Below are 16,659 nucleotides of genomic sequence, written 5' to 3' on the forward strand. Positions count from 1 at the left end.
CTTTTCAAAGCATTAAAGACAATCAGAGACAGTGGCAAGAATTGCGCAGTTGAGACGAATAACCATTAGTCCATATACTAATGATCCATAATGTATAAATCATGGATAAGTGGTCAGGACAAAAAGGCCTTTTCGGGGAGGGGTCAGAATAAAAAAAAACCTTTCTCACATGCATAAATTCATGCCAGCCTTGCCTGCCTCTGAATGACAGGACATCAAATCAAATCAATTTGTATATCACATTTACATTGACCGAAGACAAACCAAAGTGCTGAACAAGAGCATGTAAAAAAACTAAACAATAAGTGACATAAAAGTAAAAAAGTGAAAGCAGAAGACGAGGATGTTGTAACGTTGTTGAGTGAAATAATTACATTGTTGTCATGCACATAGTCTAGCCCATTCTGGACGGGAACCCCTTTTGGTGTTTTAACTAAGCATTATGTTATACTTTAGCTATTGAAAAAGAGCAGATCTACAAGCTCATAGCGCGCCACTTGGTGGCGCGCTATGAGCTTGTAGATCTGCTATTTTCTTTGAATCGTGAAAATGTGGCACAAATCTTTGAATATAATATTCTTTCAGAGGACTTTTTATTTATTTCGACATCAGGCCTAAACGGGCTAGAGTAGACCATGCTCTGTCAAATAGGTCATTATTTATGACCTCGTTGAATATATAACTTAAAGCTACAATTTGTTCACCACCTTCTAAACAAAAACAAACCAATTACAGTACAGGTATTGTACATGAAGCTTTATTTTTATGTGTGCAGTGGGCACCGTCTCTAACATGTAGCTTTGTGTGTCCCTATGTCTGTTTTGGGTACCAACAGGTTCACAGCTTCACACTGCACAGGTGCATGATGGGAAGCTGAGTTTTTAGTGTTTTCAGCATGTCTGGGGCTGGGCCTATACGTGTTGCTGTTGAGCTTCACACTGAGTACTGAGTACATCAGTATAGTATAACAGCTAGAAATGCACTCTATCGAGCTGCCAACTTGTGCCATGCACACAAGTTGCACGCAAGTACTGCCCTCCCAACTTGAAACCTATCTTAGTTACGTCACCATCAACATCAATTAGGGACCACCGAGGACAGGCCTACATACACATACATACCATACATACCACTCAGTCACTTCACACAGGTGTGATTGGAGGTGCCCTGCATGGTGCATACAACGCATACATGCAAAGTGTCCGCAACACATGGAAAGCTGCTCAACTGCTCCATTCCCATTGAAAAGCATGGGCAGAATTCAGAGTCAGAGTTCAGTGTGACTGTATACTATAGGCAACCTTACTTAGACCCCAAGAAAATGTCTTTCAGGAGGGTGAAGGCAAAGTTGGGTTTGAAGGAATAGCAAACAGCAGAGACGTCTATTTTAGACAGCAGGTTGAAAGTGGGCTCAGTGCTCAGTGAGATGTCAAAGAAAAAACATCACGAGCTCAGTGAGTCACACAATATTTTTGCAGCACAACACCATATGAAATAGAGCTGAAGTAGTTAAGAGACTTGCTCAGGGTCACTTCCACTGACTGGCGTATCAAACGGAGGACCTTCTGATTCCCTGATGACCATGCATGTACCGAGCCACTTCAGTCCTTTTGTATTGATATTCGGGATAATTCCAATTGTTTTGTTGTACAAGAAGGTATTTAGGCCGACTGTGGCTCAAGAGGTAGAGCAGGTCGTCCAATGATCCAAGGGTCGGCGGTTCGAATCCCGGCTCCTCCTGGCTACATGTCGAAGTGTCCTTGGGCAAGACACTGAACCTCAAATTGCTCAGATGTGCTGGTTGGTACCTTGTATGGCTTCCTCTGCAATGTGAAGTATACATAAACCTTCTCCATACTTTTCCATCAGGGTCCTAATTGCTCTCCGATCTGTCCTCTTTCTTCCCTCTCTACAGGTAAACTAAACACACAGGTGACTCTGGGACCAAATCGTACCAGGGCAAGACAGTTCAAACTGGATGGAACGTGATCAAACCAGCCTGAAAGCAAACGGCAGTGGATCAGGTCAGACTGATCCAAAAGATACCAGGCCAGACCACAGGGCCTGTTTCCGTTTCCTAGCCAGGTAGCTCAACCTTCTAGTTTTACTTTGTTTTATTCCTTTTTGCAGATTAATTCAGACAGGCAGTTCAGTCAAAACAGTTCCATATTTGTAGATATTTGCTATTTTCACTAGTTTGGATCCAGGGGAGACATCAAATGTCTGTTTTGGGTCTCAAGCTAAAGAGTTTTGGAACCACTGGTCTAGGGCTTAAATCTGACTGACCGTATTTTGTTCCATCCAACACGTTATGACCTTAATGTAGAGTTAAAATAACACAAATGGAAAGATTACATGTTATTACTAACCAAAGTTGACTTTACAGCAGCTGCATAGGAATAGGGAAACCTTATCACTTCAGGGAGGTCAAAGCCAAAAATGACAAACAAAAACCATACTCAAAAATCAGACCCATTTGAAGTGAATGGTGCTGTACTGTACTGTACTGTACTGTACTGTACTGGCTCTACTGGCCACTTTAGCTGACGCACACGCACGCGCACACACACACACACACACACACACACACACACACACACACACACACACACACACACACACGCACATGGCTAGCACCACTCAAAAAAGAATATAACTAAACTACACCAACCCAAACAAAAATAATAATCTAATCCCCCTAACTAAACGGGGGACTAAAATAAATGGCACCATACCCCTACAAACTCAAAGCTGCCATTGTTTTTACTTAGACTATACGTATTAAAGCCATCTTAAGCACTAAGCACAAAGCATGAAGATATATGGTATACACAACCTACAGACAGAGTACAGACACAGCAAACAGGAAAAAGTATGGGTTCAGCACAGTAGGGGGGTGATGGATGGCAAAAGAAGAAAGTGGAGCAATGTTCTTTTCAGGGTTTTATGCTAGCTGGTTGATTGAGGAATGAGCCCCAGGTGTGTCCCCAGTCTCCACACACCACTCCTCCAATCTCCTCTGCCACTTGAACCCAATCACTGAAACCATTACCACAGTGGCGCTCGGAATGTGTTACTGTATACAGTATGTACTTATTAACTTAACCCATTCTGACCTGAGATCAGATTCATACGAGGTTTCCACCGGACACACACTGGTCTGATTAACCCATTCTGACCTGAGATCAGATTATAAAAATGTCAGTCGTTCTTCGATTTTTCAAAAATAGCAGACCTACAAGCTCGTAGCGCGCCACTCGGTGGCGCGCTACGAGCTTGTAGATCTGCTATTTTTCAATAGCTAAAGCATGACGTGATGCTAACACCAAAATGGATTCCCGGTCAGAATGGGTTAACTACTTTTGCTACAAATCCATAGTCTCCAAACACAAAGTGTCTTTAGGCATAAGCCTGCAGTACTAGTCTTATATTTCTTGTCAGCGTCTCTGAAAGTGGTTCAGCTGACACAGAAGTGGGTCAAATTCAGTTGGAAAAATATCACGAGTCACTTGCGTTACTTTTTGTGCGCTGAAATACGGGAATTGGAACACACAAGATATCTTCACAATCCCGCTATCATATGGCTGGCCTATTTCTTTTGACAAAAAACTATGTCATATTTCTATAGGCGCTGTGACTGAGACAAAAGTTTCCTTCCTGTTCTCACTCCCTCACCGTTTGGAATCCACATTTGACCTACATTGCATGAGGTTTTGCCATGTGTATGTGTTTCCTTCTTTATACTATAGCTTTGATTCATTTATTTAATTGGAAATAAAATAAAATATACACAGTAAATTATTTAACCAATTTGCATTCATCCTAATATTATTATTTCATGGTTTTGACAATTGTTTTTTATAACCATCTCTTTGTGATCCGCAGTTGTGGGCTCTAGAGTTGGATGGAAGGAGATGATTTTAATACAGATGCTGTGATGAACATCTGTGGTGAGTGTGAAAAAACACGTCTCTGACATTAGGTTGGGATTCCTCTTTTCCTTCTCCCCAGTACTCTACATTGTGTTTAGAGACTAGACAACAGTAAGTAGTACTCTACCTTGTGTTTAGAGACTAGACAACAGTAGTACACTACAGTGTGTTTAGAGACTAGACAACAGTAGTACTCTACATTGTGTTTAGATACTAGACAACAGTAGTCCCCAGTACACTACATTGAGACTAGACAACAGTAGTCCCCAGTACACTACATTGAGACTAGACAACAGTAGTACACTACGTACATTGTGTTTAGATACTAGACAACAGTAGTCTCCAGTACACTACATTGAGACTAGACAACAGTAGTACACTACGTACATTGTGTTTAGATACTAGACAACAGTAGTCTCCAGTACACTACATTGAGACTAGACAACAGTATAGTCCCCAGTACATTACAGACATAGTGAGACATAAGACTATACCTCCAGTCCCACTCACTTCATTCCAACCCCTGCAGTGAGTCAATGCCAGGCGGTACACGTACGTTCAGTGAGTGAATGACTAGGGCTGTCACGATTACACTTTCCCCCACCCCACCCCCCGCTTTTTTTCATTGATAGATTTACAGTAAGTTGACAGGAAGTGGGGAGAGAGATGGGGGGATGACACGCAGCAGGCTGGGATTACCACACGCTACGCCAGCCAGCCCCCAAGCCATGATTACAAATTTAAGTTGACGATTAATTATAATTATCACACAAATAATAGCGATTAGCGTTTTAATTGTGTTTTTGGCATTGGACATTGGAACGGATGAATAAAGAATACATTTCTGTTTGCCTGGTAGTCATATACTGCACAGGGCAGATAACTGAAATATACAAAAGAAATTACTGACATATTCATTATTTTTATACTTAAAAAGTAAACAGGTATAGGCTTTAGTTCCGACATACTATACTACCTGCCTCAAACCCTAACCTGACCATAATCGCAAAGCACGGGAGCAGCGCATGTTCGACCGCATGTCCGACCGTTGTTTCCGCATGTCGGACCTTTGGTGTGTCGGATCTGCGTGTGCATCCCGTTTCAACGTGGAAACGATTACGACAAAATAATTGCGATTAGACGCTTATGTAATAACTGTGACATCAGGCCTGTGAGAGTGACAGGAGGTGTGTGTCGCAGATGATCTGATGGCAGACCAAAGGATGGATATCTCATCTACGATGACCGACTTCATGTCCCCCGGCTCCACCGACATCATCTCCAGCTCCATCAGCACGCCGGGCATGGACTACTCCCGCAAGAGGAAGGGGAGCACCACAGACTATCAGTGCGGACACACACACACACACACACACACACTGTCGTACACATGCACACACACATGGCTGTCACGATTACAAATTTAAGTTGACGATTAATTTTTACACAAATAATTGTGTTTTTTGGCATCGAACATTGGAATTAAATGTTCCAATGAATGGAATACAAATTTCTGTTTGACTTTTTTCATGTGTGATAAACAAGAGGGGGTGGGGATTTACTTTATCCCTATGTGTTATCAATTAATTTTCCCCGTGCACCCCCCAGCAAATTGACCTCTGCACGCATCTATGGCTTAAATTTGTAAAACGCAAAGACAGTCTCATTGAATACCATTTTAAGAATACACATAACCACTGTACTTTAAAAGTGATCAATCGTTGTAATCAATATAACATCACAGGTGTTTGTACATTATTCAACACCCTTTGGAGTTCATAAATGATTAAATTGGCCAATAATGTGAAAACAAGAAGCTGATCAGCACATTAACTGTATTTTGTCTTTGCAGGATCGATGGTTTCCAATTTGAGTAAGTATGAAAACTTCTTCATAATAAATGATTTTATTCCAATTGTTAATTTTGTTTTACATTAAAATAGCAAACGGAACCACATAATTGCAATCTCTTAAGTCTCTAGACATGTTAAGACATTTTAGACGATGTTTTCAGTTGTATCCCTTTTTTTTTAATCCACAATAGCGACATGGACCCAGATAAGGATAAACTGGGAAGGTAAGCGGGCCACCAAGTCAAGTCAAGTCTGCAGGGAAACCACATGTGGATTCTCTGCGCTGTCCTTGATCTCCTGTATATACACTATCCTCACTCATTCTAGTCGCTATAGAGCAGATTTGATGGGAGGAACTTGGGGAAACACCCTCAGACGCACATGGTGTCTCTTTACATCGGGCGTGAGCAGTGACATGACGTCACCGTTTCCCCTCAAATTTGCATGTTTACATGGAGACGGGAGGTGGAGATCTTTCAAAGATTTCCACTCTGGACTGGAAGGGGGTTTCACTTTCTTGCGGTTTCAACCCCCCAAAAACTGTGTTGCCGTCTAAACTGATATTTTATTTTGCCGTTTTCTCCAGAGACCGTTGTCATCTAAACCTGCCCTGGCCAGGCCTGTTTGTTCCAGGTTCTCAGAGTCATAGTATCAGATTGCACAAAATATGGCTTGAGCGCATGGTGGGATCCCTTGTTACTTACTGTAACATTTGGGGGAAAGAAAAGATAATATAAGCACACGTTTTTAAGATAGACTTGCCATAGTCAAGACCTAAACCCCCTTTTTTTTTATCCGAAATTAGACAGAGCAGCATGAATTTTGGATTAGTTGTTGTTTCCCCTTGTAGTCAGGGAATATTATCAGTATTACCAGTCAAATCTGGGAATACATTTCTTACCAAGAATTTTCTTCACCAATGTGTTTGTAAAGGTGTCTACTAACATATCCCACATTGGTTTATATTAAACCACCCATAGGGACATTTTTGACAGCTGCTGAAAGTGGGGGTACCATACAACCATTATAAGGCAAAATGTTCTAAATTTCATTATGCTTTAAGTAGCATGTGACGTGTCGAACTAGGCGGTTCTGAATCCATTCCAAGCATTTGTTTTGCACGAAAAACACTCCTCCGAAAAACGGCCATAGACACGTGCCCAAATGTGCTGACCTCATCACATTTGTGACGACGGCTATGGCCATTTTTAGCCCAAGGAGTGTTTTTCGTGCAAAACTAATGCTTGCAAGGGATTCAGAACCGCCTAGTTCGACACGTCACATGCTACTTAAAGCATAATGAAATTTAGAACATTTTGCCTTATAATGGTTGTATGGTACCCCGATTTTCAGCAGCTGTCAAAAATTCCCCTAGGTTGGTTGAATATAAAAGAAAACTCTTGGTAAGAAATGTATTCCCAGGTTTTATTAATATCCCCTGACTATTGGGTATTCCCTACTTAATCATGTGAGTGAGAAGTTCAGACTCATTTGCGTCACTGGTGACGATGACCACAGTTGGGTGTAGACCAAAGACATTACATGGTTGCATAAGCTGTGTTTTGTTTATTCAACAAATAGGGCTGGTTATAGGACAGTGTGTTTCCCCCCCCCCCCCATTTGCCGTGGCTCCAATTCCCACAGAACGGCCTATTAAAATCTACTCTGACCCATATGTATGCTGCCATTAATGTCTGGGCCTGATAATGCGAGATTTGATCTCTTCTTCTGATTTGTCTTATTTTTGGAATGCACTCGGTAACCTCTCGTTTGTTTCTTTTCAGTGACCAACAAGGCCGCATAAAGAATGCCAGGTATCAAACCTCTTTCCGTACCATTCTCTCTCTCTCTCTCTCTCTGTCCACCTCTCTTTACACGCTGCTTCTGCATCGTACAAACACACAGTATGCCCAGCACACACATATCCTCTCGCTAATCTCCTCTGAATGAATTAAATGTCACTCTGTCTGATTAGAGACAGAGAGAGCTTTGTGAATGCTAATAACTAGAAACTTTATACAGGGGAATCTACAGATCAGACTACCGGTACTACTATGTGGCTCAAAGCTGCCGCTGCCTGTGAGAGCATGGCTGATGGCTGGCTAATCACAAACGCGTATTCTTGTCTGTGTAAAGGACCCCCTCTTTCATGCCCATCAGTCTATAGCCTATACTGTAGTAGGTAGTCTGAAGGTAGCCTCACCAACCAAGGTTTACTTTAGATAGAGAGAAGGATGTGTTTTTTTACATTTACGAAAGGACAGGCTGAACTCTTGGAATGGCAGCAATTTCTTGGCACCTTGCCGATGCCGACTGACATATAACGCTACTGTACGCGATGGATAATTGAGAACATTTGTCCTTTTTACAAGGATCCCAGGCAGCAGCTCACGGCTAATTCCATCACCTTGCTTTCCGACAGAGTAGTTTATTGGTTCTTTTCATTTACATTGTAGGAACCATTTTGTATTTGTTCCGTGTTGTTTTCTTTTGCTTTTTTAATATTACGTGGCCAAGCCTTTTTTGTGTCCTGAGCTACAGTATGATTAAACTTGGCTGCTGTGCTGAGTGGTGGGGAGGGCGTGCCGTGCCGTGTGTGCTAGGTTTACAAACATGTTTCTATGTACTGTACACAAATACTGTACTATTTACATAACAAGTTGGCAGAAAGGAAAAAAGGGTAGCCGGCACCCACAGAGTATCTTCGAATCTTTTTAATCTGCGTTGAAAGAGCTGTCTGGTTATCCACTATAGCCATTCACTTGTTTGAGTCGCCTATGCATGAATATTAAGATAGTTATCAAAATCCAGCTGCACCTAAGAGGATGTACTTTGTTCCAGGGCAAATGTGAGTAAAAGAGTAATTGGAATGTGTAATCAAAAGATGAGCAGTGTTTTTTTTTTTTTCGCTCCTGATATTGCGTGTGCTGCCAATTGAGTGGATGACAAAATGAAAAGGATGAATGGAATTGACTTAACGCAAACAGTTAAAGAAGGGATGAACTTAAAAAATTCACCAATGTTGAGTGAGGTTAAGAATGTTGAACTTTTAAATAATGGTGAGGTTTCAACCTGCTTTAAATACATTGAGTACATTGACCTCTGTACATCTGTTGAAGAATCGGTGTGAGACAAAACGTCTAATATAATTTGACAAACGACTGCTGATGTGGGATGAGGTCCAGCATTCGGTGTGTCGCGTCAAATCGTTCCTCAAAGCCAGCTCTTCCTGGCTTGCGCTAAAATCATGGCTTGGAATCGCAGGAATTAAATCTCATGTTAGTGAAAGGATATCAGCCGATGGCCATTTGTTTAACACCTAGAACAAAATCAACTCAACAGCTCTGGAAAAGTGTGACACCCTACTCCTGAATTAACACCTTTAGATCAATTAAATATAATAAGCAAAGGCATAGCCTTGGTGCAAGGTCTAACTACGCTTGCTTTTTAACAGTACAGCCAGCAGATGGTGCTATTCAGTCCAGTCCAAAGTTATTGCTATAACTGTATGTCCTTCAATTGCAATGGCTGTCACCGTTTACCAAATGTATTCGTATGAAGAAATACGTTTGATGCTTATTACACAACAGCAAAGATGTTCTCTTTATACCCATCTAAGTAAAATGCCAACATCACGAGTTTTAGACTTCACTACCAGTCCTTAATCAGGGTTTTTAAAAGAAGATTTTGTGGACTTTTTTGAGGCCTAAGAAAGGATTAGTCTCAGATCTCATCTCCGGAGATATCCAAAATCCCAGGGCCACAACGAAACCCTTCCACAGCTGGTTTGCTGGAAACATGCCACACCAACATTTCGCTGCTTCTAACTGTATGAGTGAGACACAAAATAAACCCCTATATTTCATCACCGTCATAGCCTCAGAACTCATGTTCCATTACATGATCATCGTCCTCGATGCTAAACCTCAACATGCTTGTCGTTGATTGGACAGAGAGGCCCACAGTCAGATCGAGAAGCGGCGCCGGGACAAGATGAACAGCTTCATCGACGAGCTGGCGTCCCTGGTGCCGACCTGCAACGCCATGTCCCGCAAGCTGGACAAGCTGACCGTCCTGCGCATGGCTGTCCAGCACATGAAGACGCTCAGAGGTCAGCAGGGGCCCGTAGACTAAAGCCAAATTCCAATACCCAAAATCTCGGCCACTCGCTCACTCACACTCGCTCACTCCAGCATGGAGGTGTTACAGTGAAATTGGTGACTTGCTGAAATATGTGACAATCGTCTAGAGACTCTAGACAATCGCATAACGTCAGTGTCCGAATATAAATCGTTGAAGTTTGTTTATTAGCAGAGTTCAATCTAGCGGTATTCAGGCCACATATTTAAAGACTTCCATGTAAGTTGTGTGAAGTCCACAAGATGGTAACATATTTCAACAGCTCACCAATTTCACCATAATTTGGCATTCTGGAGTGAGCGAGTGTGAGTGAGCGAGTGGCAGAGATTTTGGGTATTGGAATTTGGCTTAGGGGTGGGTAAATATACGACTGAGGGAAAGACTCATTACACCTCTAAAAGAATGAATAACTATCACTGCTAACTGTGATAAGTCTGCTGTGGCGTGTTTTTTTAACAACACATTTCCACGCCATACCCGTCTCTCCAGACGGGTTACAAAAGGTTATCTCTTGACCGCCACACCCGTAAATAAGACGGGTTACGACACCCGTTTACGGCAGGCCTCTTACGGCTAAATCTACAGTAGCTACTTCAGCCACATCCGGGATAACATCCGGTCCGTCGCTAAATGTGCTCTGCTGCTATAAATCGCTGGGCGCTATGATCTAATCTGGATTAAATAACCCCGGGTGTTCGGGGGGTGTTAAAGATCTGTGTCCTATCCCTTCAGTTGAACTGACCCAGAATGTGAAAAATAGCCATTGAGCAAAATGTTTGTTTGGTCCTCAGGTGCAGCCAACCCATACACAGAGGCCAACTATAAGCCTTCCTTCCTTTCAGACGATGAGCTGAAGCATCTGATACTAAGAGTGAGTTCAATATGCATGATACACTGGGAAGGAGTTTATACATCAGAATATTGTATTGACACTCAAGAATCAGTATAACCAGCCTGGGCCGTGGCTCAGCGCTCCAGGCTGTGCTGCGGGTTCGCCTCCCGATCCCGACGGCTCTCACTGCATGTCACCCCCCCCATCTCTCTCCCCATTTCCTGTCAGCCTACTGTCTATCCCTCCATAAAAAATAAAAAAAAACTATTGAATAATTACAAGGACGTGAAAGCTAAATACATTTTAATTCGACTTAAATTCATAGTTCACAACAAACGGAATTAAATCACGATATTAAAACACGATATTTACCAAAAAAAGTGATCAAAAGTCAACATCAAAATGTACATCCTACATCCATACGTGTGTGTGTGTGTGTGTGTGTGTGTGTGTGTGTGTGTGTGTGTGTGTGTGTGTGTGTGCCTGCATAGCGGATAGGATGGATGTGTGGATGCGGAAGGTCTTGCAACAATTAAGACAATTGAAATTTAGAACATTTGTTCTCAAACTTGGGTCACTAGGCAGTAAGCAGGGTTGGTTACGCATTCAATGTGCATAAAATCTTTTAAACAAAATCTTTGAGGAAAGCTAAGGAGACTTGGCACAAATCTGTGAGTGTTGGCAGTTGGCAGATATAATTACACCACAATGATGTCACGACACTTGACAGTGGTTCATTCTATCCAGACTCCATTGTCAATGTGTCATCACATGATTCAGAGCACTGACAGAAGGAGGTATGATGTGCCTCCTGGCATGAGATTTCTCTTTTTCTACAGTAGCTCATAAATGTTTTCAGTTTCGCGTTTCCTCAGCCGACGGCTGTGTGTGGCCTGTCTGCATTGCTTCAAAATGTTGCCACTATGTTAGCCATGATTCATGACTCTCGTATTCATACGAGAGTCATGAAGTAACTGCACCCTGTTTTTGGCGAACGCTACATTTACAAAGAATTAAAATATATAAACATTCGCATTTCAAATATAAAGTACTCGCAATTTGTCCCACGGGTGTTAGTTAGTTGCAGCACCAGCGATTAGAATTTCTGCATCCCGCGTTGTTTAATAAAAAGCATTTTTATCCGAGCTGTTATTTTGCCATTGGCTTTCAACTACGCGCCCCTATCGGTCGGGAGGAGGGTGGCACTCGGTGTGTTCGATATAGGTACGCTGACCGCCCTGCCAATACAGAGTAATAGGCGAGTGCGCTCCCGGTGTGCAACTGTGGATTTCCCAAACGAACCCCGTTTGAAAAAAGTAGCCGGGGCGCTCGGATAAAAATGCTTTTTATTAAACAACGCGGGATGCAGCAATTCTAATCGCTGGTGATGCTACTAACTAACACCCGTGGGACAAATTGTGAGTACTTTATATTTGAAATCTGAATGTTTATATATACGGAAATCTTGTAAATGCAGCGAGCGCCAAAAACAGGGTGCAGTTACTTCATGACTGTCATGATAATCATCATGGCAGTCATGTTTCAGGGCTATCACTATGTAATCGCTATAACAGCTATAGCTGTCATTTTATGAAAATAAAAAAGGCCATAATAATATGTATAATGCAAAAAATATATAATGATCTATTAATATCAGTTATAGACTCATTAGACATTTTCACAGCAAAACATTGTAACAACACGTCAATCTTGTAATCCTTGTAGTGGATTTTTTAATGAAAGAAATTTGTATTTATTAACTACTGCATTTACTGTGGTTTATGTAGGCTGCTGATGGTTTCCTGTTCGTGGTTGGATGTGATCGCGGGAAGATCCTTTTTGTCTCAGAGTCAGTCTACAAAATTCTCAATTACAGCCAGGTAATTATCACCACAACCACACAATGATTGTTGGAAATAGTTTGCTTCATCAAGCTCTTCTCATCAACAATGTTTCCTCTTTATATCATAATTTCTCTTCCCTTTCTTTGTTTTCTTGGAAAGATAACACAATGGGAACTATGCACAAAATTAATTTCACTCACTTTTCTCTACCTGGGACGTGACAATAAAGCCGATTATGATTCTTCTATTTCCTCTTGTTTTTGTCGTCCGTCACCCTCCCCAGAATGACCTCATAGGCCAGAGTCTGTTCGACTACCTTCATCCTAAGGACATTGCAAAGGTCAAAGAGCAGCTGTCTTCCTCCGACACAGCCCCACGCGAGAGGCTCATAGACGCTAAAAGTAAGCATACACGCAACATACACACATGGAAAATGTTTTCTAGATTTGATTGAAACATGGCTGCACAGTGTCACTCCTACGCCACTCTGGCCCTTTTCCACCAAAATAACTTTGGTTCTATAGAACTGGTTCCGTTCTAGATTCATGAAACCTTTGGTGCTTTCACGGAACCGAACCGGCAGCCATTCTTGGGGGGTTTCAGTTTCGAACCAACTATTAGCGTTATGAACCAATTCATACTCTGAACTGGTTCAATGTTAGACGGGAACAAATAAACGAACCAGTTCAACCCCAATGGAAAAAGGGGCCCGTTTGAGATCAATAATTGGCCTCTAAATTAGCCGCATCAATGACGAATTGTCAATCCCAGCATTTGTAGCTCACAATGCACGAAACGATGCTTTGATAGTAATATAATCAAAAAGGTAATTGATTAAAATACGATAGAATAGACTTTGACTGTAAATGTACTACATCTCCAGCTGGCCTGCCGGTGAAGACGGACATCACCCCGGGTCCGTCCAGACTCTGTTCTGGAGCCAGACGGTCATTCTTCTGCAGGATGAAGTGCAACAGACCCTCGGTCAAAGTAGAGGACAAGGAATTCCCCTCCACGTGCTCCAAGAAGAAAGGTACATAATATCTCATTGGAACTCAACCAACTTCTGCCATACCCACGCCTCCCAAGACTTCCCCTGTACTGCCCGTACTCATGCGTTTGCATTGTCTTTGCATGAAAATCATGGATTTGTTCCTGCTTATCTGACAGAATATCTGTACCAATATGGAGCCGCGTGGAACAACTCCATATCACAGTGAACCCACACGGTTTCTTCAGGAACTGTACTTTCTAGTTTGGCATTGGCTGATCGACGCAGATCCAAATGACCATATCAGTTCTCTATCGATCTCCATTTTATCTATATACTGTAGCTGTAGCACAACAACAAAACTAGTTTCTGATAATATTAAAACAAGACACTGTCTAGTACAGTAGGTGCAGAAGTGGGAATGAGCCGTCATGACCTCGCCGTTGACCGAGTTGCACACCGATAAGGTGGGAGTCTGTGAGAACGTATACATACACACCAATAAGGTGGGAGTCTGTGAGAACGTATACATACACACCGATAAGGTGGGAGTCTGTGAGAACGTATACATACACACCCATAAGGTGGGAGTCTGTGAGAACGTATACATACACACCCATAAGGTGGGAGTCTGTGAGAACGTATACATATGTTCACTCAGCCCTGTGTTAACCTAACCGTAACCCCTAAACTGATTGATTGCTTGATTGAATACTTTTATTGGCAGAAATATAATCAGTACAGGCCGGGTACAGTCAAACAGAAAGGTAATCAGTCTTCCAAAGGGATCACTGAAAAAAAAAGTCCTTGCGGTCTTGTTTCCATTCAGGTCCTGGGTATTCATTCATAATCATGACATGCCGGGTTTGCCAGGGATTTGCATTTTCTGAGGGATGGAGTCAGGGCATTCCACATTTGGGTGGCAGTGTGCTGTAGAAGGAGAATTTGCCCATGTTTGTTGGTGGTACCAGATCGTTGTTCTCTCGCTTCCTCCTGTATTGTGGCTGTGAGAGTCGCTCACTTTTTTTTAGGTCGTTTGTCAGGTATGCAGTACAGAGTACAGGGTACAGAGGGTACAGAGTACAGGGTACAGAGGGTACAGAGTACAGGGTACAGAGGGTACAGAGTACAGGGTACAGAGGGCATAGAGGGCGAAGCTGCATTTACTTAAATGTCAGTCCCAATTTCAACTCTGCTTAACTCTGTTTTCTACCCGGGGGCCACCCTAGACTATCAAAATGGGTTGCAACAAGATGGGTCATGATGGGCCCCAGACCGAGGAGTAGTGAAATTAGTTTGTTTTGGGACTGTTCGTAGCTTGGTCTTTAGTGACATAGAGATGTTTGAGAACCAAGAGGTGCAAGCATAGTCAAAGTAGGGCTGAATAAGGGCTCCCGCTATAAGCCCTAAACTGAGGGAACATATAGGGCTGAGGGAACATAGGCATGAATCTGAATTGGTTATAATCTATTTAGAAACTACACATGGTACGTGACAGTGAAAGCAAATTATAGACTATGTTGAGCCGATGACGTAAATGTTATTTCTAAACATATTTCTGCCCCTGAATACTTTTTTTTTTTACAAACTAGCCGTAAATATGAAATGGAATATTGAGCAACGGCAAGACCAAGTACGTTTCACTTAAAAGGCTATCAGAAACAATGTTCACAGTTAACATCGGGGCAGCAGAGTTGTGAAACTGTCTGCAGGGTCGGACTCGTCAGCCTCCCCCCTTCTCTCTTCCACTGTTACTGAATGTCTGAGTTTCGCAAGCGAAACAACAGGGGTAAGGGGTTGAACACTATGGCAGGTAAATAAAATGTTGGGGCATGTGGAGTTTGCTTTGGAGTTGCCCAAACTGCAAGTGCAGATTTGAGTGAGGAGTCGAGCTATAAACACAACACGGGATATAGCTATAAACACAACATGAGATCACGACACTGGTATCGGTATTCAGTATCGATATCGTCTAACGCAGAAATGGAGGGATCGGGATCGGATCGGAAGAGGAAAAAGTGTATCGGGATATTGGGGACATACCTAGACGTAAACTAACCATTGTAACCAATGAAATCAGCACCATAGTTATGGGACGTAATGCCTCAGTGTTACCCTTATCAGTGTCAAGAGTTTAACCCATTCTGACCTGAGATCAGATTCATACGAGGTTTCCCACTGGGCACACACTGGTCTGATTAAAAGGGAAGTGAAAGGCTGTTTCACCATCCGTTCTCTGTGGTCTTGCAAGCCTCTACTATACTGTCTAATGTTTCCAGTTTCAAAACCCAGCCCAGTCAGACTTTAGTATCTATAATATGGCGGGGATACAATCTCCTATTTTAAACAGCTGGTGGTGGCACAAAATTTGTGCCACCAGCTGTTTAAATTGAGATGTCAATTTGCAGTTATATTTAATATAACTGCAAATTGACATCTCAAAACAGGTCACTTTCTTCTGTTGTCAATGTGTAGCAGCAGCAGCAGCAATGAAAATGCGATGATTTTCTTTTTTTTTCTCAACAAAACAAATTTCTTCACCAAATTGTGTTTTTATTAGCAGCTGCACCGGGTGGCGTCCGTCAGAGCAACGAGTCGAGGCTGAGTTTCATTATACACATAATTCTTAGTATAGCACATACAACACTTGTTTTCAGGAGGCGAGCGTGTGCGGTAGAAATGGCTTCAAGAAATTCTTGAGGGAAAAAAAACTACATTCTCTCCCATTTTGTGTTGCTTTGCATCTTCACCCCATCTCTGTTGTGTGACTGTGATTTCAACATTTCATCCAGAATCTTTTTCCTTTCCTACTTTTTTCCTCGAGTGCAACATGAGCCAGGAATCACAGTTCAGTTAGCATAGGAGCATTTCACGACCAAGGAAGTAGGCCACTTTAGACACTGTTGTGTTCATTTGACTTTTAGTTAACCGCACACATAAAAAGAACAATAAACTTATGGATCATATATTGCGTAATATATTATATCATGTTACTAAACTGGTATATGTGCACAGGGTTGCATTTACAGAAATAAAACGGCAGACAGGCAACACAATGTCCAAATCA

At 42.2% G+C, this 16,659-nt stretch overlaps 1 protein-coding gene across 7 annotated transcripts in view; it reads left to right on the forward strand.

Annotated features, from left to right (window-relative positions):
- bmal1a (basic helix-loop-helix ARNT like 1a) overlaps positions 1-16,659 on the forward strand; it is a 36,752-nt gene that overhangs the window by 8,024 nt on the left and 12,069 nt on the right. For 5 of the 7 annotated variants that reach the window (XM_080761855.1, XM_080761860.1, XM_080761861.1 and 2 more), the window contains exons 2-12: positions 1,916-2,085; positions 3,886-3,950; positions 5,133-5,280; positions 5,785-5,805; positions 5,977-6,009; positions 7,570-7,599; positions 9,739-9,896; positions 10,717-10,796; positions 12,545-12,637; positions 12,885-13,002; positions 13,485-13,634. In XM_080761855.1, coding sequence (XP_080617981.1) covers positions 3,905-3,950; positions 5,133-5,280; positions 5,785-5,805; positions 5,977-6,009; positions 7,570-7,599; positions 9,739-9,896; positions 10,717-10,796; positions 12,545-12,637; positions 12,885-13,002; positions 13,485-13,634 — 877 coding nt within the window. In that variant the 5' untranslated portion in view covers positions 1,916-2,085; positions 3,886-3,904. Of the gene's footprint in view, positions 1-1,915; positions 2,086-3,628; positions 3,723-3,885; positions 3,951-5,132; positions 5,281-5,784; positions 5,806-5,976; positions 6,010-7,569; positions 7,600-9,738; positions 9,897-10,716; positions 10,797-12,544; positions 12,638-12,884; positions 13,003-13,484; positions 13,635-16,659 lie in introns of all 7 variants that reach the window. The other 2 variants (XM_080761856.1, XM_080761859.1) reach the window with 2 other exon arrangements.

The sequence above is a fragment of the Protomyctophum bolini genome (assembly GCF_963924005.1).
Source record: "Protomyctophum bolini genome assembly, chromosome: 4".
Lineage (NCBI taxonomy): Eukaryota > Metazoa > Chordata > Actinopteri > Myctophiformes > Myctophidae > Protomyctophum > Protomyctophum bolini.